Source organism: Staurois parvus, unplaced genomic scaffold (assembly GCF_062004578.1).
Source record: "Staurois parvus isolate SC_StPar_1 unplaced genomic scaffold, SC_StPar_1.0 ptg000020l, whole genome shotgun sequence".
Classification (NCBI taxonomy): Eukaryota; Metazoa; Chordata; class Amphibia; order Anura; family Ranidae; genus Staurois; species Staurois parvus.
Window position 1 is genome coordinate 8,004,198 of NW_028317816.1, and position 21,845 is coordinate 8,026,042.

General features: G+C 41.2%; 1 protein-coding gene across 3 annotated transcripts in view; it reads right to left on the bottom strand.

Annotated features, from left to right (window-relative positions):
* Positions 1-21,845, bottom strand: part of BBS9 (Bardet-Biedl syndrome 9) — a 488,277-nt gene that overhangs the window by 464,226 nt on the left and 2,206 nt on the right. For all 3 annotated transcript variants that reach the window (XM_089687164.1, XM_089687172.1, XM_089687155.1), the window contains exons 2-3: positions 6,683-6,805; positions 2,220-2,370 (exon numbers count right to left, since the gene is read on the bottom strand). In XM_089687164.1, coding sequence (XP_089543290.1) covers positions 2,220-2,370; positions 6,683-6,794 — 263 coding nt within the window. In that variant the 5' untranslated portion in view covers positions 6,795-6,805. The remainder of the gene's footprint in view (positions 1-2,219; positions 2,371-6,682; positions 6,806-21,845) is intronic.

A 21,845-nucleotide genomic window follows, 5' to 3' on the forward strand; every position in this document is an offset into this window, starting at 1 on the left:
ACAAGAGATGACCAGAGACTGCGGACATACTACAGGAGATGACCAGAGACTGCGGACATACTACAGGAGATGACTAGAGACTGCGGACATACTACAGGAGATGACCAGAGACTGCAGACATAGTACAGGAGATGACCAGAGACTGTGGACATACTACAGGAGATGACCAGAGACTGTGGACATACTACAGGAGATGACCAGAGACTGTGGACATACTACAGGAGATGACCAGAGACTGCGGACATACTACAGGAGATGACCAGAGACTGCGGACATACTACAGGAGATGACCAGAGACTGCGGACATACTACAGGAGATGACCAGAGACTGCGGACATACTACAGGAGATGACCAGAGACTGCGGACATACTACAGGAGATGACCAGAGACTGCAAACATAGTACAGGAGATGACCAGAGACTGCGGACACAGTACAGGAGATGACCAGAGACTGCAGACACAGTACAGGAGATGACCAGAGACTGCGGACACAGTACAGGAGATGACCAGAGACTGCGGACACAGTACAGGAGATGACCAGAGACTGCGGACACAGTACAGGAGATGACCAGAGACTGCGGACTCAGTACAGGAGATGACCAGAGACTGCGGACACAGTACAGGAGATGACCATAGACTGCGGACACAGTACAGGAGATGACCATATACTGCAGACACAGTACAGGAGATGACCAGAGACTGCGGACATAGTACAGGAGATGACCATAGACTGTGGACACCGTACAGGAGATGACCAGAGACTGTGGACACCGTACAGGAGATGACCAGAGACTGCAGACATAGTACAGATGACCAGAGACTGCGGACACAGTACAGGAGATGACCATAGACTGCGGACACCGTACAGCAGATGACCAGAGACTGCGGACATAGTACAGATGACCAGAGACTGCGAACATAGTACAGATGACCAGAGACTGCGGACCTTTGGGGAGTGGAGGGGAGCGGGTACCCTGAATTTGACAGGTACCCGCTCCCATTTCCGTGGAGTTGTCTTTCCCCCTTCCTCCCTGTAATCTTCTGGGACATGTGACAGGTCCCGGAAGATTACAGGGCCATTCACAAAGCACAGCGCTTCTTGCGCATGCGCAGTGGGCACCCGGCTGTGAAGCCGGAAGTTGTCACAGCCATGTGCCCATGCCGGCGCCGGGGAGGGAAGACTGAGGAACAGGTAGGACCGCTGGAGGTCTGCAGAGAAGAGCCAAGTGGCTGGCCCGGTATTCTAACACGGGGGGAATACCGGCCGGCCACTCCATATTCGCTCCATAAGACGCACAGACATTTTCCACCATTTTTTGGGGAAAAGGTGCGGTATTCTTTTCCCTACACATTTTGGCCTAGGCCAGAAGAAATGTAAAATAAAAAGTTTAAGTCCCAGTTCACACAGGTGCGGTGCGGGAAACACTGCGATTCCTGTATGTTTGCTGTAATACACTGCAAATGCACTGTTTTGCGATCTGCTGCTGGTGTCAATTCAAAGATAATGACACCCCAAAAGCAGGTCGCAAACACATGCGACCCGGTTCCAGTGCGTAGCAAAACAAAGGTGAATGGGCTCAAATCGCAGCGTACAGAATTGCATGTGAATCACACAGGAATGTGGTGTAGTTCCTGTACGATTCACATGCGATTCCTAGTGTGACCCTAGGATAAAACAAGTAAATATACCTTCCTACCTATTTACTAAGGCTAGCGGCATAAGGATTGAAAATGGTTAATGTCGATTGAGACTCAAGACAGCAATGCACATAAAAGAACAGATTTTAAAAACAATGATTAGCAGTTTTCAATCACCAATCAAAAAGTATAATTTTATTACAAATCAAAAAGCAGCTGATTGCCAGTGGGAAGCTAAACTTCTCATCAGCATTAGCTAAAAAATTTCCCATATACAGCTCTAAAATCAATGCCAATAATGATTCATTAAATTCAAAAGCATTTGCATACAGTTGTAATATATTTCATTTTAGAAACATTTATTCCTTGCTCTCAAACAATGTGAATTCCCTAGTCAGCGTGTGGTGTTAAGCAGTATCATGGGAGGAGACCCTTGTTGCCGTGCAACAGCTACCTAGTTAACGATGTCCGTAATAAAAATAATGCAAACAAAAAGGACTCCAAACTCAAGGCGCTCCAGCTGTTGGAAAACTGAGGATTATGGGAGATTAGTTTCATAACAGCTAACATATGTACTTACGAAACAAACTTTCCCACTTCTACTTGGAGTACTGGATCCTTTAGCTGAACCTCAAGCAGCAAATCTTCGGCCTGTATGGCATCACCAGTTTTCAAAGGATGGGGAGAGAATATGCGGAGGTATCCACTGTAACCACCAACAATGATTTTGTCTAGGGAAACAAAAAATATATTTTTTGTTATGTATTGCAGGAAGGATATCTTATTAGAGCAGTAAGTTAATGGTGAAATAATTTTTTTTTTCAAATGCTGCTTGTAATTTTTAACAACTGGCCAAGTTGGTGGCCATTTCCACCATATGGCTACAAAAACTAGAGTCAACAGAACAGTATACAAATATGGATACAAATAACCAGTTTCCTCAAAGGGTAGCTGCACTTTCATGAAGAAATAATATACTTGGGGAGTTCAAGTCAAACCAGGACATTTGAGTTTATATAATAAAAGAACAAATTTCAAGGTGTGGAAACCGCATTTATTTTTCAATCTATTCCCCTGCTACATTCATACACTTATCCCAACATTTAACTAATGCCTAGAAAGCTTCAGTATAGAAAGACATCAATTTTCCTGAACCATCCTAGGTCATTCATGAATGATTGTGTTCACCATTGTCACAAAAATATTTGTCACTTTGTGCAATTTTACAACAGGTTATGTGTTGATTATCCAGGATCAGGCATTCCACGCACTTAATGTTCACAGGAATGTGGGCTGGGAACCACCATGGGCAGGATCGTTACTGATGGACGTATGGCCATCTTTGAAACGTTTACATCCATTCAGATGTCTTACTGCTGCTGAGTGTCTCGTATTGTGCTTGAAGTCTTCCTTAGATATTTGAACGTTTTACGCCTTCTTTCAAAAGAAACTTCATCACCACACCCTGCTCCATGAACTCATTAACAGTGTTGATTGCCATCTTGATTAACAGCCTATGGACTGGCCCGCAACATGTGCACCGCCTATCAGGAATAGGACAAACTTGCCACTTACTATTGCATTTAGTACCACCACACTAGCATCTCTTTTTATACCTGTAAAATTAGAAGTCCTGGTTTAACGTGAACACCCCTCATACAACAACATAAAAAAATATAGTGAATTAAAAAAATAATATAGCAACAACTGCTATACAAGCCATGATGAAATTTATTGATATTAAAAACAATCTTTCCTGTAATTTTCTGTAAGATTCAGTGCAACCTGTGTACAGAAAGCCCACAAAAATGTCATTTTTTGCATGTGTGATTGGTTTACTGATTTTCCCAAAAATCTGCACTAACGTAGAAGACAAATTTTAGGCACCCCCTGCAATAGAAATGTTAGTTTTGGTGAGATGTTCCCAAAGGAATGAAGGGATGCAGAGCCTCCAACTTTTCTCATCAGAACACTGAGAATGTACCAGCTGAGTATAATGAACCAGATCCTCCCATTCAGAATCAATCTGCAAAGGACATGGTGAAACAAACTGTTTTTTCTTTAGAGCAGTGTGACAGACTCAACTGGTACAGGGGCTTTTGGACGGGACTAGGGGCTAGCCTTCTGCCCACTGATTATAGCCCATGGAGAGAGCAGATCATTCTCGAATGATGGACAACAACGTGATCAATGCTGAGAGTGAGGCTTGGATTAATTCTCTGCATAAAGACAATAATCGTAACCTTCTGGAGTGGATGTAAAGGTGTAATAATAATTTTGTACAGGTTAATGGTCAGAGGAAATATGGTGGCCCTCATGAGGACTGGGTTGGAGAAGCTCCTCTATTTGGGACAAAAACAGTTATCAACAATCTCCCTCAAGAAATCTATAAAGATAAATCCATAAAGATAAACTAATTCCACTTTTCAGACTGGGAATATTGTATGAATTTTGTCTTATGATGGACAGATTATATAAGTGAAAGCAAACACCTGAAAAAAAGCATGTTTAATGTACTTTGTGTACTCATGGGTGGGTTTGTTGCCGGGCTGTCTGTGGTGGGCCCCCTGATTAATCAAAGCATTGTCTAGGTGCCTGTTAATTAGCTTACTGTTAATTAGGTCGCTGTTGGCTGTACTGGTGTGATCAAGCTCTTACCGTATCAGTGTGGGATGTTTTCTCAATGCATAATATTTGTTTTATTGTTCATGTAAGGGCCCTATTTCTGGATTGTATAAAAACCTGTGTTTTCTGTTCAATAAAAAGTTCCAGTTTGGCATTTAAGCAAGTCTTGTCTAGTCTTGGGTGTAATGCCTGGCTATAATACCTTGGTCCTGTGTCCCAGTGGCAAGGAAGCAGTTCTATGATGGAATCGCCTAATTGGGGTGACAGGCGTTCTGTCACAAGCAGCAACAAAGTTTGATAAAATTCCTGCAATGTACATCAGTCACCCAGAGGGGATTGTTCATTTCTCAAAAAAAGTGGAGTTAGGGAAGGAAGGAGAAGACAAACTGCTACCTAGAAATGCTTGCAGCAGTCTCCTACACCTTGTTGCCAAACCGAATGTCAAGCCATTCTGACAGGTAAAGCTCCAAGACTTCCAGGTAGAGTTGGAAATTAAGTCCCACGCCCATGTATTTCTACTGGTCTGTCACTATAAAGGACAGCCTAACTCACAAACAGGAATGCATAGGAGATGAAAGGGAAGGCAAGCTTCAACATTTTCAGAAAATGCCAAAGTATTGCCTGTCCAGAGAAAAGACAAGACTGAGGTTTTGCCATGTTTTACTTTTAAGTAAAATAAAAATCGCTCATCGTTATCAGTAGTTATTATAATGCAGGATTTATATAGTGTCAACAGTTTGTGCAATCAAAGAGAGACAGTACAGTTTTCATACAAGTTATTACAAGAGGGTTAGGAGGGCCCTGCTCATGAGACCAGCGTCTTTACAATCTAAAGCAAAGGACAAGTGATACAAAAGGCACTACCCATGAGGGATGAGTTGAAGGAGAAAGTAAAAGTAAAAATTTTAGGTGGAGGGAGGAAAAGTTTCCCTTAAGAGATGAGTTTCCAGGGCAGACAGAGTAGCACAGAGCTGGACAGATTGGGATAGGGACTTCCAGAAGATGGAAAAGATTCTGGAGAAGTTCAGGAGGCAAGCATGGAAGGAGGTGATAAAGGGGCTGCAAAGCAGGCATTCTTGGGAGCAGTGAAAAGGATGGTTTGGGTAATAATTTGAGATGAAGTTGATGATGTAGCTTAGGTTAGAGTTGTGGATAGAAACCCAAACAAGTGTTAAGACCCACAAAGTATAGAAAGATAGAGTATATAAGCCATAGACTTCATGTCTGCAAGGGAACAATGTTAACAACTGTGCCACAGTGCCAATGATTGCAAATATTTATTTTATACAACAGGCTCAATTCCAAAAATGTACCCAAATCTAATGCAGGCTATAGACGGGTCAAAAATTGGCCAATTTTTCGGCCAAAAAAAAAAGTTTTCGTGCCATTAGTGGATTAATTGGTTGGCCGTTTTTGGGGGTTTTGGCACATTTTTTTATCGGTAAGGTTGGAAAAAAATCGGCCGATTTTGCCGATCGGCCGATTTTCCGGCAATGATGGGCAAATCGGCCGATTGTTTTACCGATAAAAAATCTGTAGTGACCTGCAAGAAGAAGAAAAAGAAGAAGAAAAAGAAAAAGAAGAAGAATTCCAGTCCGCTATTATATTTGACATGAAAAAGTATTGCGGTTGCAACAATGTATCTATTTGTATCCGAATAAAAACATCTGTATCCGAAATGGATACAAATGGATACATTGTTGCAACCGCAATACTTTTTCATGTCAAATATAGTAGCGGAGCTCTCTGCAAGCTACAGAAGTAATTAAATGCCGGCGACGAAAATCAGCAGATTTTTTTTACCGTTGGTGGTAACGTCGGCCTATTGAACGACCGATTTTTTGGGGGTTTTTTTGTTTTTTGTTTTTTTAAACGGCCGGTTTTCGACCCGTCTATGGCCTGCATAAGGCTCTCTATTTGCAGCCATGTGACTGGAATTTCCAATTCTCATGGGACTCAACTGAAATCAACTGTAACCTTTTAAAATTAAGAATCCTTATCCTGGAGTGTTGGTTTGTCAATTGAGGTTTGTAAATTGAGCCAGATGTATAAAAAACAGTGTTCCATTCTTTACCAACAGAACTGTGACAGGGGCTCGAGATGGCACATAACTGAAAACTACTGCTATACTTCCAAGCTGGATTTTCCGATAATGTGCTGGAAAGTAGCGAGGGTTGAAATAAGTCTGACAGATAAGTGATTTCCCCTACCGACCCCGCCTGGGAGGCAGCACACAGCAGAATTGCCCAAAGTAAAGTTGTATTAAGGGCTGCAGGTAACAAGTCTTTTGTGTATATACTGCATCCTGAGATCAAGAGTATCACAAAAAAATCATGAACATTTGATGAAAGATTGAAAGAATTAGATGACACAAAGACATATTAAAAAAACAGTTTTATGAATCCCAGATGTGTTTACCTTGTCCTGTCTCACTGTTGTCAACATCAGCCACTGACAGACATCCTTGGTCAAACTCTTCATTTTCTCCCAGAGATGCAGACCACCAATCTCGAGCTTTAAACAGTGACATGTCTGCACTCTCTAGAAAGTAAAATGTACAGTTTACAAAGCTGAAAAAAAGATGACAAAGAAGAATTTCTTCAACATGCAGCTATAACTGACAGCAAAATCTGAATCATTTTCAATTAAAGAAATCCAGAAAGAAATTCTGAATTAAAGAATATTTTCAGATTGAACCCCTACATAAAAAAAATCCTTTTCTTTATCAGTAGCTCAGCTGTTATCCCTTAAAGTGTCTAAGGCTTAGTTAACACCAATGCAGTCTGCGTTTGATCCGTCTCTGCAGATCTATTTGCAGTGCCTTTTGCGTTTTTGCACACACATTTTTGCTGCATTTTGCATTGTTTATGGGTTTTTTTGGCCATCTTGTTGCTGGGCAGATCAGAGAACACATAAAAATGCATAAAAATGCACTACATGTGTTACCTGCAGCATCTCAACTGAAGTCTATCAAACCAAAAACGCACTGTTTTGCATTTAAAAAAGTTCCTGACCCTTTCCAAAAATGCAGGAGCTGAAAAATGCATAAATGTGAACGTGTCCCATAGGAAACCATATTAAATGGTATTTCTGCAAAAAGCATTAAAGAACGCATTGGTGAGAATGAAGCCTAAGACTCTATCTATTCCAGGAATTACTTCCATGTACACCAACACATACATACTCTAAGAGTATCTTAACCACTTGACCTCCAGAGGATTTACCTCCCTTAATGACCAGGCCTCTTTTTGCTACTCGGCGCTGCACTAATTCAACTGCTAATTGTGCGGTCATGCAACGCTGCACCCAAACTAAATTTACGTCCTTTTTTTCACACAAATAGAGCTTTCTTTTGGTGGTATTTGATCACCTGTGCGCTTTTTATTTTTCACGCTATAAACAAAAAAAGGCCACAAATTTTGAAGAAAAACAATGTTTTTTACTTTCAGCTATAAAAAATATATAGTAAACTCAAAGTTGGTTATAAATTTAGGCCAAAATGTATTCTGCTACATGTTTTTGGTAAATAAAATCCCAATAAGTGTATATTGATTGCTTTGTGTGAAAGTTATAGCGTCTACAAACTATGGTATAGATCAGGGGTGGGCAAACTTTTTGACTTGAGGGCCGCAATGGGTTCATATATTGGACCCGGGGGCCGGACCAAGAGTAGATGAATGATGTGTATGTGTCATCCATAGTAAGTATAGTAATATTCCCCCATAGTAAGCATAGTAATTAATCCCCCATATAGTAATTCATCCCCCATATAGTAATTCATCCCCCATATAGTAATTCATCCCCCATAGTAATTCATCCCCCATAGTAATTCATCCCCCATATAGTAATTCATCCCCCATATAGTAATTCATCCCCCATAGTAATTCATCCCCCATATAGTAATTCATCCCCCATAGTAATTCATCCCCCATATAGTAATTCATCCCCCATAGTAATTCATCCCCCATATAGTAATTCATCCCCCATATAGTAATTCACCCCCCATATAGTAATTCATCCCCCATAGTAATTCATCCCCCATAGTAATTCATCCCCCATATAGTAATTCATCCCCCATAGTAATTCATTCCCCATATAGTAATTCATCCCCCATATAGTAATTCATCCCCCCTATATTAATTCATTAGTAATTCATTCCCCATATTAATTCATCCCCCATATTAAGTCCCCAAGTCCCCCCTGTGTCAATTCACTTACCTTTGCTCCGCGCGTTCCTCTCGCCGTGTTCCCGCGCCGTTCCGGTGTAGCATGAAAATCTGTCTCCTATGAGGATCTGTCCCCCTCGACGTATCTGCGCATGTGCCAGTTTCAGGCATTAGCAGCCGATCGGCGATCTCCGGCACATGCGCAGATACGTCGAGGGGGACAGATCCTCATAGGAGACAGATTTTCATGCTACACCGGTCTTCAGGGCGGACTGTGAGAGGAGCCTAGCTCCGCGGGCCGGATTAAAAGGTCCGCCGGGCCGTATACGGCCCGCGGGCCGTAGTTTGCCCATTGCTGGTATAGATACTGCAATTTACGCCATTTTTTTGCTATACAGCGCTGCGCTAGTTTAACGGACAATTGCGCGGTCATGCAATACGGTACATAAATGAAATTTACATCCTTTTTTTCCCACAAATTGAGCTTTCTTTCGGTGGTATTTGATCGCCTGTGCGGTTTTTATTTTTTGTGCTATAAAAAAAAGGCTGACAATTTTGAGGAAAAAAAACAATATTTTGGACTTTTTGCTATAAAACATGTCCAGTAAAAAAAAAATTTAAAAATCAAATTTAGTCATAAATTTCTGCCAAAATGCATTCTGCGACATGTCTCTGCTAAAAAAAAAAAAACCCAATATGTGTAAATTAATTGGTTTACGTGAAAGTTATAGCGTTTACAAATGGCGGGAAAGATACTGGGATTTTTAGGTTTTTTTTATACTAATAATGGCGGCGATCAGCGACTTATGTCGGGACTGTGGGACTGCAGCGGACATTCTGACATTGGGGGGTACTGACTTGAGGTCACTGACATCCCCAGTGACATCAATACAGTGATCAGTGCAAAAAAAAAAAACACTGACACTGTACTAATGGCACTGGGGAGGAAGGGGTTAAGTTTATTTTTCAGGGAAGGGTTATCTGTGTGAGGGGGAGTGTTTTACTAGGGAGCGGGGGTGTGTACTGCAAGGAACACCGCTGATCGGGAGAAACTCTTCTGTCCCGATCAGCTTGTCCTGGAGCTGTCAGGGAACTGACAGAAAGCACATCTACTGCAGCTGTGCTCTCTGTCAGCGATTGCCGCCGATCACCAGGACATAGCCGGTAACGATCAGCTGTGACCCGGCGATTGACATCCACGGCTGAGATCGGCGGGACAGGTAGGGCGGTGGCGCGCCTCGCGCGCACCTCCTACCTGTTTACAAAACACACGTTTTAAAACGTGGTTTTGCCTGCCCGTGCTGCCCTGCCGCCGTATTTCTACAGTGGCTGGGCGGCATGTGGTTAATCTAAACATTGAACCTTAGGCTGGCCATACACTATACAATTTTCTTTAGAAAATTGCTTTAGATTTAAATTAGATTTAAATTAAATTAGATTTGCAAGGGACAGATGTTATGGGGTGAACTTTATGATTTAGTCGGCAGGTTTTTTTAATCGTTGGTGGTAACGTCGGACGATCGAACGACCGATTTTTCATTTATCGTTCGAAAAATCGGACGATGTTCGACCCGTCTATAGCCTGCATCAGTATGGTCTTGTGCACTTCAGGCTTAAAAAAAATTTACTAATCAGCAAGAATATTGGTACCATGTACAAAGCACAACCAGCTGGCCAATCAATGTGAGAAACTCAAAATTAAGATCCTGAAATGCAGCAACAGCCTCAGAAATCAAATGGAATTAAAGATGAAGCCCAGGCAAAGCACTAAATACACAGTTGAAATGATTACACGGAGTTGTTTTAACTATTAAAAGTGTTTAAATCTCAGGATAGTATGGACAGAATTATGACAACCCTGCTAGAGAGCACAGCCAGGTTGGTGAACTGATTTTTCTCTGCTGCAATTAAGCAATACAGCTTGGTCAACTCCCTGCCTCCAGCCTGTGATTAAAAGGCAAAGGAGCAGCAGACAGATAAACTCATCCCTCTGCTACTCTGATTTCTCTTCCTGACAGCATGCACACATACAACAGAGCCCTGTACTGTAGAATGTGCAGGCAATCTCAGGCTCCTGCAGACTCTCAAGATTGCTGTCTGCCTGCACCTCCTATGGGCAGGCAATTGAGAACAGACAGATCAATGAACTACGAGAGCACTCACCAGTGCCCCCGTAGTTCACTGAGAACTACAAGCTGTCAGCTGCAATGTACTTGTAGTCTGTCAATGCACAGGAAACTGAATGGGCGACATAGCCATGCTGGAGGAGCCCCACACGGCTGTGCTGTTTTCAAATTGTGACAGCGGGTACAGGGAGTGGTTCCCCTGCCCGCTGTCACAGGGGAAGAGGGTGCAATTGTTGGAACATGGTATAGGTGGAACATGGAACATGTTCTAAATGGGAACTTATCCTTTACATTGAAGTACTCTAGTTAAAATACTTTGAATTATTTTAGATTTAGAAGACATACCTACATTAATTAACATATTTTTATAGATGCCTGGATTTAAAGGTAATGCAGTTCCTAGACCACTGTGCTGTACTTGTGGGGAAAAACACAAGCAGATATAAAACCCTATATATATATATATATATATATATATATATATATATATATATAATTCATGCACACTTCTCCATGCTTTATCCCTTTAAAAGGCTATAAGTACAAAAAACACATGTTGGTAGCCCAGAAATCTATTGTTCTCCAACCTCACTGACAACAACCTTCTTGACCCTTTACAATCTGGCTTTCGCTCTCTACACTCCACTGAAACTGCCCTACTAAAACTCACTAATGATCTACTAACTGCTAAAACCAATGGCCACTACTCCGTACTCTTACTACTTGACCTCTCTGCGGCTTTTGATACTGTTGACCATCCCCTCCTCCTCAAAAAATTCCACTCTCTTGGCCTCTGAGACTCTGCTCTCTCCTGGTTCTCCTCCTACCTATCGCAGCGCTCCTTTCAGTGTTACCTATAATGCTGCCTCCTCCTATTCACTCCCTCTTTCTGTAGGGGTCCCTCAAGGTTCTGTCCTTGGACCCCTTCTCTTCTCCATCTACACCTCCTCCCTTGGTCACTTGATAAACTCCCATGGCTTTAAGTACCATCTCTATGCTGCTGACACACAAATCTATCTTTCTACCCCTCACCTCACCCCTTCAGTCTCCTCTCACATTACTAACCTACTAAGCGACATATCGGCATGGATGTCACTCCACTTCCTCAAACTCAATCTTTCCAAAACTGAGCTCTTACTATTCCCTCCAGCCCGTGCCCCCTCCCCTGACTTCTCCATCAAGATCAATAATACAACTATCACTCCATCCCCTCATGCCAGGGTACTAGGTGGAATCCTAGACTCCCATCTGTCCTTTCAGCCCCAAATCCAATGACTGTCCAAATCTTGTAGACTTCACCTCTGCAACATCTCCAAGATACGCCCTTTCTTAACTGTCGAAACCACTAAGCAACTAATTCACTCCCTTGTTATATCTCACTTTGACTATTGTAACTCCCTCCTCATTGGCCGACCTCATCTCAGGCTATCCCCTCTTCAGTCTATCATGAATGCTGCTGCCAGACTCATCCATCTTACTAACCGTTCTGTATCTGCCACCCCTCTCTGCCAATCCCTCCACTAGCTTCCCATTGCCCAACGGATAAAATTCAAAACATTATCAATAACATATAAAGCCATTTATAACTCTGCCCCAAATTACATCACCAATCTTGTCTCCAAATATCACCCAAACCATACTCTCCGCTCCTCGCACGACCTCCTGCTCTCTACCTCCCTTGTCTCTTCCTCCCATGCTTCTCTCCAGGACTTCTCCAGAGCCTCCCCCATCCTCTGGAACTCTCTACCCCAATCTATCAGACTATCGCCTACTCTGCCCACTTTTAGGCGATCTCTGAAAACCTCTCTCTTCAGGGAAGCCTATCCTGCCTTCAGCTAATAACGGAATCTACTACTCCTCCTATCAGTTCACCCACCACAGTTGTTACTTTTTGTACCACTAGCCCCTCCCTCTTAGATTGTAAGCTCCAAGGAGCAGGGCCCTCCTAACCCTCTTGTATTGAACTGTATTGTTGCTGTATTGTCTCTGTTTATACTGTAAAGCGCTGAGCAAACTGTTGACACTATAAAAATCCAGTAGGTTATTATGCAATTTGCACATTAACAGTGTACAATTCTTCAGCTTATGCTCATCTCCAGGACTTCTGCAGAGCCTCCCCCATCCTCTAGAGCTCTCTACCCCAATCTATCAGACTATCGCCTACTCTGCCCACTTTTAGGTGATCTCTGAAAACCTATCTCTTCAGGAAAGCCTATCCTGCCTTCAGCTAATAACGAAACCTTCTATTCCTCCTACCAGTCCATCCCCCACAGTTATTACCTTTGGTACCACCAGCCCCTCCCTCTTAGATTGTAATCTCCAAGGAGCAGGGCCCTCCTAACCTTCTTGTATTGAACTGTATTGTTGCTGTATTGTCTCCCTTTATATTGTAAGCAAACTGTTGGCGCTATATAAGTCCTGTATAATAATAAAAATAATAATAATAACTTCCTTTTTGAACTGACAACACAGTGCTCCTGCTGCTCTGATATGTCAAGCGGTGTTGTCAGCCTTGTTTAGTTCTCCTCTGGTGGACTTCAGAATCCAAAACTATTACATAAGGGGAGGTGTTCTGTAGTCCAGAGAATCTAGGCAGAGCTGATTACACTGCTTAGCATTTCAGTGCAGCACAGGCACAGTCAGCACAAACAAGAGCTTACTGCATTTTTAAGAGGATCTGCAGCTAATTTTCTTGCAGAGTTTTTAAAAGACAAAACATAGACACATGTGCATGTATTGCAGACATGAACTGAATGTTGTTTTTAAATTTACTTAGATACAATATTTAAGACTTAAAATATCTATATTTCTTTAGAAATTCCCAATGCTGCCTCCAGACAAGTCTCACCCTCACTCGACCTTGTGAGCACTGTCTATACTCAAGCAATATCACGGCTCTAGGTAGGAGAAATTGTGAAATCATTTCGGTCAGCAGCCAGTGCTAGAGTGGAAAGGATGAAAGGGATGGAATATAAAAAGAGATTAGGAACAAAAACACAAAATGCATAAATCAGTCATTGTTCAGGGTTATGGATGGCCTTAATGGACTAATCTTAGTGTTATGCATTATTTATAAATCAGTAGCAATTCCATTGGCTGTCATCTGGCAACACACGGCATCTCTGACACTGAAAACAAATGGTTAAAGCAAGTCAGGAATGTCCTTGCAGGCAAGGGAGTGATCAGAATACTCCTACTAGTAGCATAACAATAATCTACTTAAGGCTGCTCAACATGTCAGCCATCGGTGCAATCCTCTTTACAACCGTTACCTTCTGCTGACAAACAAGGAAGAGACCAATAAGAAAGATGGCACTTTTAATCACCTGATACAAAGCACTTCAAATGACACAAATAGTATTTCATGTAATAAAAGAATAGGCGTAATAACGTGCAATAGGTATAAAATTCATATTCAAATTGACTTATGCTGCAACACCTATCATCAGATGCTAAAACTGGCATTTCCAGAAAAATAGTCACATGTGATAATGCAGTCTGAATTTTTAAAGGGTGAAGACCCTCAGACATTAATGCCTTCAATTTATTTACCCTTGCAATGTTAAAAACCTGATTCATAAAGCTTTGGGTGAAGAAAATGCTAAATTTCAGCATTAACCTCCCTGGCGATCTAACTAATCAATATTTTTGTATGTCAAAGCCGTACATTGTTTTTCATGGAAATTTGTTGTTTTATATTGTAATTCTTAGGAATAACTCACTTAAATCTGTCCAGTCTAGTAAACATCCCGGGTATGATAAAGTTTGAAACATGAAATGATAAATTATAATATAATAAATATTTATAAAAAAATAATATAATATTAATAAATTTAATTCAATAATGTAATCAAACCAAAAACACTGAAATTTGAAATAGAGCGCCAAGTTGGCACATCACTGAGCAAAGTCGCAGAATCGTTTTCAGTGTCTGATGATGAATTTCCCCACGAATCATTATCACTCAATTCTGCAAGTGGTTCTAATTTACTATCGCTGTTCTCTAGCCGGTCTAAAACCGCTTTTGACCTAAAGGGACGCTTTTTGGATGCCATGGACGTTCTCAGGTTTCCAGGCAGAAAGAACAGTGAAAGTGCAGGCAGGGCACAGGACAAAGCACTAGGGACAAAACCAGGGGTGGACTGACCATTTGGAAACTCGGGCACTGCCCGAGGGCCCGGGGTCAGTAGGAGGCCCCATGAGATGCCCCTGGTACCTTTTTCATAGGCTTTTTTGAGTTTGGGCAAGGACACAGGGGCCCCATGATCCCCTATTGCCCGAGGGCCCCATGAGTTGTCAGTCCGCCCCTGGACAAAACTGAGGTGAAATGGTTTGATACAGTAATGTTATACTAAGAGATTACAATGTATTGTGTGTATGTCATATTTTTACTTTTTTGAACCTCTCACCGGTTCCGCCCCCCCTCCTGCGTCCCAATGCTTGCAGTGAAGGGAACCCGGAAGACGGATCGGCTGGAGGACATGGCCGGAGGACACAGTGGAAGAACATTGCGGGATCGCAGGATAAGGTAAGGATCGAGGGATCGCAGGAAAAGGTAAGGATCGAGGGATGGCAGGACAAGCACTGCAGTGTGGCTCAGGGTTACCGCTTTTGGTACTGTAAATTAACCCAGAGCCACACTCGGGATTACCGCCAGGGAGGTTAAAGAAGAATTGCAGGTATGGTATATTTTTACCTTATTACGTTGGTACATCTTGGACCAATGTAACTACGTATATACCATACTTGGCGGATGCCCCTGGAAACTGGAGATTACTGAAGTAGACACCACAACTCCGGTGATCTCCATGAGCTCTCGGGTCCGTGCTGTGCAGCTGGCTTGATGCATTGTGAACACAAGAGGTCAGCCGCTCAGCACAGGAGCCATTCTGAGAATGCTTTACATTTTCTGATTGAATGCAAACCATCCTCTAATTGGATGAGGAGTGTATGAGGTCACCGCCCAGCCTTGCCACCTCATCCAATCAGAGAACACTTTACATTCACTCACAAAATGTAAAGCATTCTCTGACTGGCACCCATACTGAGCAGCTGACCTCCTGTGTTCATAATGCATCAAGTCAGATGCTCAGCACAGGACGCAGAAGCAAGCAGAGACCACTGAAGCAGAGGTGTCTATGTTTTTGATTTCCAGCTTCCAAGGGCATCAGCCAGGTCTGGTATATTATACATAGTACAAATTGGTCAAAGCTATATAAATAGATATACCATACCTGGGATTATTATTTTACGAAGGTTTTAAGGTACTATCACAAGACCTGGGCAGTGTTCTTGCCACAAAACCACTGTTTTGTGTCGATGACACGTGCACATTGTAATTTTATTTCTTTTAACCACTTGCCCTCCAGAGGATTTAACCCCATTCCTGACCAGGCAATTTTTTGCATTATGGCGCTGACAATTGTGCGGTCATGCAACACTGCACCCGAATGAAATTTACGTCCTTTTTTCACACAAATAGAACATTCTTTCTGTGGTATTTGATTGCCTCTGCGGTTTTAATTTTTTTGCGCTATAAACAAAAAAAGACCGACAATTTTGAGAAAAAAACTATATTTTTTACTTTTTGCTATTAAACATGTCCAATTAAAAAAAATAAAAAATAAAATTTCATCATAAATTTAGCACAAAATGTATTCTGCTACATATCTTTGCTAAAAAAAAAATCATAATACGTAAAAATTAATTGGTTTACGTGAAAGTTATAGTGTTTACAAATGGCGGTGTATATACTGGAATTATTTTTTTTTTACTAGTAATAGCAGTGATCAGCGATTTATAGCGGGACTGACACAGGGGGTAACTAACTTGGTGTCACTGACATCCTTATAGTTACATAGTTGGTAAGGTTGAATCATGACATCAGTCCATCCAGTTCAATTTGTGTGGGTGTGTGTATGCATTTATATTTTACCATTCCCGTATTCCTGTATATTGTGTTTGCTAAGATGCCCACCTTAAAGTTTTTTTTTAATTTATCAACACTTCCCGCTTTATAATGTATCTACTGTCCCCTTCTGACAGAAATTTCCTCAGTAGCGATACACACTCACTGCATGCCCTGCGCAGGATTTGGCAGCATTGTAACCTCTATTGCTGTGCATGTGTGGTGCCCCGTCACAAGGAGTAATGAAGGTTGTTTGCTGCGCACCAATCATACCAATTATTCTTTATAGGCAGGCTGGTGCATTCCTTTACTAGCATTGCAACTGAAGAATTTGACAAGAGCAGAGCAAGGGAGGGAAATTTTGGTTTGGGGTAGGTATACTTTTTTTCCACTACAGGTAAGTATACTCAATACAATTTACAATCTACCTGCCAACAAACCTACGGCAGGTTTGTTGCACATAAATACATCCTCCAGGAACAGAAACAGGCATCAGTGCTTTGAAAGAGGTACTCCTTTATACCACAGGGCGGCACACTGGCGTAGTAGCCTTGCAGCACTCAAGTCCTTGGTTTGAATTTCAACCAGCACACTACCTACATGGAGTTTGCATGTTCTCCCTGTGCTTGTGTGGGTTTTCTCTCACACTCCAAAGACATGCTGGTAGGTTAATTGGCTACTGTCTAAATTAACCCTAGGTAGATTGTAAGCTCCTTGAGCACAGGGACTCATGTAAATGTATACAGTAGATATCAAAACCAATTCAGCTGCTAACCTCATTTTTATAAATACAGAAAAAGTATGTTTAATAAATACATAACTACGTTAAAGCAGAATTCATTTCTGTTATCTGGTGGTGGGCTTTTACCGTAATTGCCGAAAAGCCCCACATGGAAGAAAAATATATTTTAAATATATTCTTCCCAAATATATTGACATATATTTGAAATACTGCAATGTTGGCCGTAATACTGTATGTTGAAGTGTGTTTTTTATATATTACAAAATATATGAAAAATATTTTTAAAAATATATTTTTTGAAAATATATTCTTCAGATTTTTTTAACATATAAGAGAGTCATTTTAACATATATTTTTACATATATTTGTAAATACATTCCAAAAATGTAGATTAAATGTATTTTTAAAGACATACAGTATATTTGAAAATGTATTTTGTAATATATAAAAAATGCATTTCAACATATAGTATATATCTTTCAGCCAGGCCCCTGATGATGGGAATGCGCTACAGCAGGTCATCATAGGGGGCTGGCAGCAAAAACCAGGAACAGACAGCCTGCCCACTCATGATGAGCATTGCACATGTGCAGTAAAGTACCCCAGGGATGCATGATATGGGTATGCCAGGAGACTGCTGCATATATCATGCTCCCCTAGGCAAGAATCCAGAAAATGCAGGAAGAATTCCCCCCAAAAATTAATAAAAAAACAAAAAAAATGTAAAAAAGCCCAATTCTGAGATAGGAGGTAAGAAGTAGGGGTGAGCTGACAGGAAGTGGACGGGGAGACTGAAGTTCTGCGTTATGCCACACTAACGTCCCACCGCCCGCCTCCATATACTACGAATGATCCACAGTTTCCACTTACCACTGCTAATGAGAATGAAGCAGAAAAAGTAGTATTTCTGTGGCACTTGGTTATTGCAGGAAAAAAAACTACATGGATTCTGCAAAACCCAACATTGTGTTCTCAAAACATAGCCAAGATATTTCTAAACAAAGAAACAATATTATTACACAAATGGATATAGACATAGATATTAGAACAATACAGGCATACCTCGGTATACGATTTATTGCGTTCTCCAGGACGTTTCCTATTGCGAAAAATTTGTAAACCGAACCGCGGTTTTTCATAGAAATGCACTGAAAACCAGTTAATCCGTTCCGGAGGTCAGAAAAAAGTTAAAAAAAAGTCTTTTATCTGTTCAAAACTCTTTATAAAGTGCACTTTAAAGGCATAAATACTGTACAGGGACATGATTAAAATGTAATTCGCAAATGCATTGAATACCAATTAATCCGTTCCAGAAGTCAGAAAAAAGTAAAAAAAAAAAGTCTTTTATCTGTTCAAAACTCTTTATAAAGTGCACTTTAAAGGCATAAATACTGTACAGGGACATGATTAAAAATTTCCAGAATGGCTCCAAAACTCAATGCAAAAATCGCTCTAACACCTCCACACTCAACGCCACGTGCTACCCACAGACTCCAGCATGCACAGGGCTGGCGCTATAAACCTCCCAGGCACAATTCATCCTGGGGAAACTTGCTTCGTATCGGGAAAAAAATTCGTAAATGCATTGAAAACCACTTAATCCGTTCCGGAGGTCAGAATAAAGTAAATAAAAAAAGAAAAATTATTTGTTCAAAACTCATTATTAAATACACTTTAAAGGCACGGGGCCGGCGCTATAAACCTCCCAGGCACAATGCATCCTGGGGAAACTTGAAACAAAATTAGTAAACCGAGGCATTATTTTCCATGAATTTTCATTCGTACACCGAAAATTACGTTAATCAAGGCGTTCATAAACCGAGGTACACCTGTATGCTATACATGTAATAATTCATTAGATGTAGATGAAGGGACAAGACTTTGCATGCAAATATGCTAGGAGAGAACATGCTGATAGGAGGAGAGACCAAAAAGAGATGACCTCATCAGTCTCCTACTGTTCTATCACTGTCCAATCAGCAGGCTCAGAGTGGATAGAGGACATGCTGTATTTTACAACATCTGTAATAGAGAAAGTGGTGTCATTCACCTAGCTGTCCTGACATTGACTGTACTGTACATTCTTCATGCAGTAACTTTTATCACTTTGGTATACTGTATGTAGCGAAAATGAAGGTTCACATGTATTCAGACCCAAGGATTACAACCCAAATAAACTTTCAAATCTGTTCTTGCATTGCCTTCCCCCTTCCCACTGCAAAGGTTAAATCATCTCCTGGGCTGATCAAGACGGCCGAAGACCTGACACCCAGAAGTTGCTGGAGTGAAAATATCAGTGCCCAGATTTATAAGACATCGGAACACAGGAATGGAGGTATCTGCAGACTTTACTTCTGCTTTGACCCTTGGTTCACACCTATGCGTTTTCCACAGCATTTTGTGTTTTGCAGAAACGCAGTACAGTTCATTTAACATGATTTCCTATGAGACATGTTCACATCTCCGCGTTTTCACCCGCTGCATTTTTTGGAAAGGATCAGGGACTTTATTGAAGGCAAAAAAGTTACGTTTTTGGTTCTATAGATTTCAATGGAAACGCTGCAGAAAAGCATTATGCGTTTTGCGTTTTAAATCTGCCTAGCAACAAGAAAAATTTAAAAAATTAAAAAATGCAGTAAAAATGCAGGTGCAAAAAACGCAATGCAGAAACTGGTCAAACCCAAACTACGTAAGTGTGAACCTAGCCTTAGGCCTGGTTCCCACCTATACAGATTGCTTTTGATCAGTTTTTGCAATGCTTTTTGCATTGCGCTTTGCTCTTTTACACACGCGTTTTTATCGCGTTTTGCAATTCATTCAGCGTTTTTATTTTAAAAGAGGAAATGTTTTTGTTGCTGGTCAGAATAAAAACGCAAAATGCCGGCACAAAAGCAACAAAAAAACACACTACATGGGTTTCAGCAACGTCTCCATTGAACTCTATTGTAGCAAAAACACTGCTTTTTGCGTTTAAAAAAGTCCCTGACCCTTTCCAAAAACGCAGCAGCTGAGAAGCGAATAGATGTAACTTTGTCCCATAGGAAAATATGTTAAATGGACTGTAGTATGTTTCTGCAAAAAGCAATAAAAAACACATTGGTGTGAACCAGGCCTTAGGGCCTGTTCACAGTGGCAGCTGGTGTGCAGTAAGATGACAGAGGTGCTGGTGCCTGAAATTTAACAAATTGACAATTAAATAAGTTGTCTTGGCCTCACCTTGCTCAAAAAAGAATGCCATACTTTTCTTCAGTGCACACCATCGCAACACCTTGGCATGAACTGGCCTGAAAGGAAACAAGGTATTTTGCCTCGCCTTGAGGTGGGACTGCACTGGACAAGGCTGCCAAGGACAGTCCAACAGCACTTAATGTGAATGGGTCCTAAGGTACACCAACAACTGAGGTGTTAAAGCACGTTTTTTCCATTTTTGTTATTGGGATTTATATAGCAATTTAAGCAGCCTATAGATTATTCAGTTGTTTTTTGTTCAACCAACAGGTTGAAAGAAAAGAAACGGACCCATTTCCCCCAAAGACACATTTGATGTGGATAGGGGAATCCTTCTACTGAGCTATTGTGTTCTGATGGTGCGGAGACTTCCCTGCTGTCAGAATGCACTGATCAGCACTGTAGGCTATAGCCAGCAGAGCTGATCAAACAAAATTTATCGGACAGGCTGGCTCTACAGAAATCAATCAGTAGATCAACTTCTCTACAACCACTGTCCCCATACATCCCCTACAGTACCTGTTGAACTGGTTGAATTTTGATCCATGTATGGCCAGCTTTATGAACCACTTTACATATATACTGTATATTTTAATAATTCCTTGCCCTCAAGGAGCTTATAATCTAAAGGTCCCTACCTCAAAATCATACATACATATAAGGCCAATTAATCCTCCAGCATGTCTTTGGAGTGTGGTAGAAAACCGAAATACCCGGAGGAAACCAACACAGGCATAGGGAGAACATGCAAACTCCATGCAGGTAGAGTCGTAAAAAGAAGTTTTCTATTTAGAGGAGCACCACAGTAAAAATTAAGAAATTTTGGAACCCCTATTGTTCAAGCAGCTATCTGATTGATAATTCATCAACAAACATTCATGCATACTGTCTAGTTTTTTATACAGGTAGGGTCGAAGTTGGAATTTAAGCTGATAAGCCTAGTGCTGCCAAGCAGACATGCTAACCACTATGCCACTGTATGCAATTATTTATATGCAATGCCTTAATCAGCCTATTTAAAATGGCTAATGGCTCAGCAACCCAGAAATCATACCTGCAAGTTTTGATTTCCAATCATTTGTATTTTTTTTTGTTTTTGTTTTTTTAGAAAAGTAGACCTGCAAGTTTTGAAAAAGCATCACAACACGTTTTTTCTTCTGTGCACTGCCCCTGTTTAGGCGAGGTGTGTTGGGATTAGGGTTGCCATCTCATCCCTTTAAAACTGAACACATACTAATCACACAGCTTCTGTGGCTGACTAAGGTGTTAATTAATCGGTTCTGTGCCGCCCGATAGCAAAAATACTGCTACAGGGTAGCATGGGTGTGCAAAATCACGTATATATATACGTGATTTTACAGTTCCGGGTAGGGGGTGCACCGCAGTTTGCGGCATCGGCTGTCAATCACCG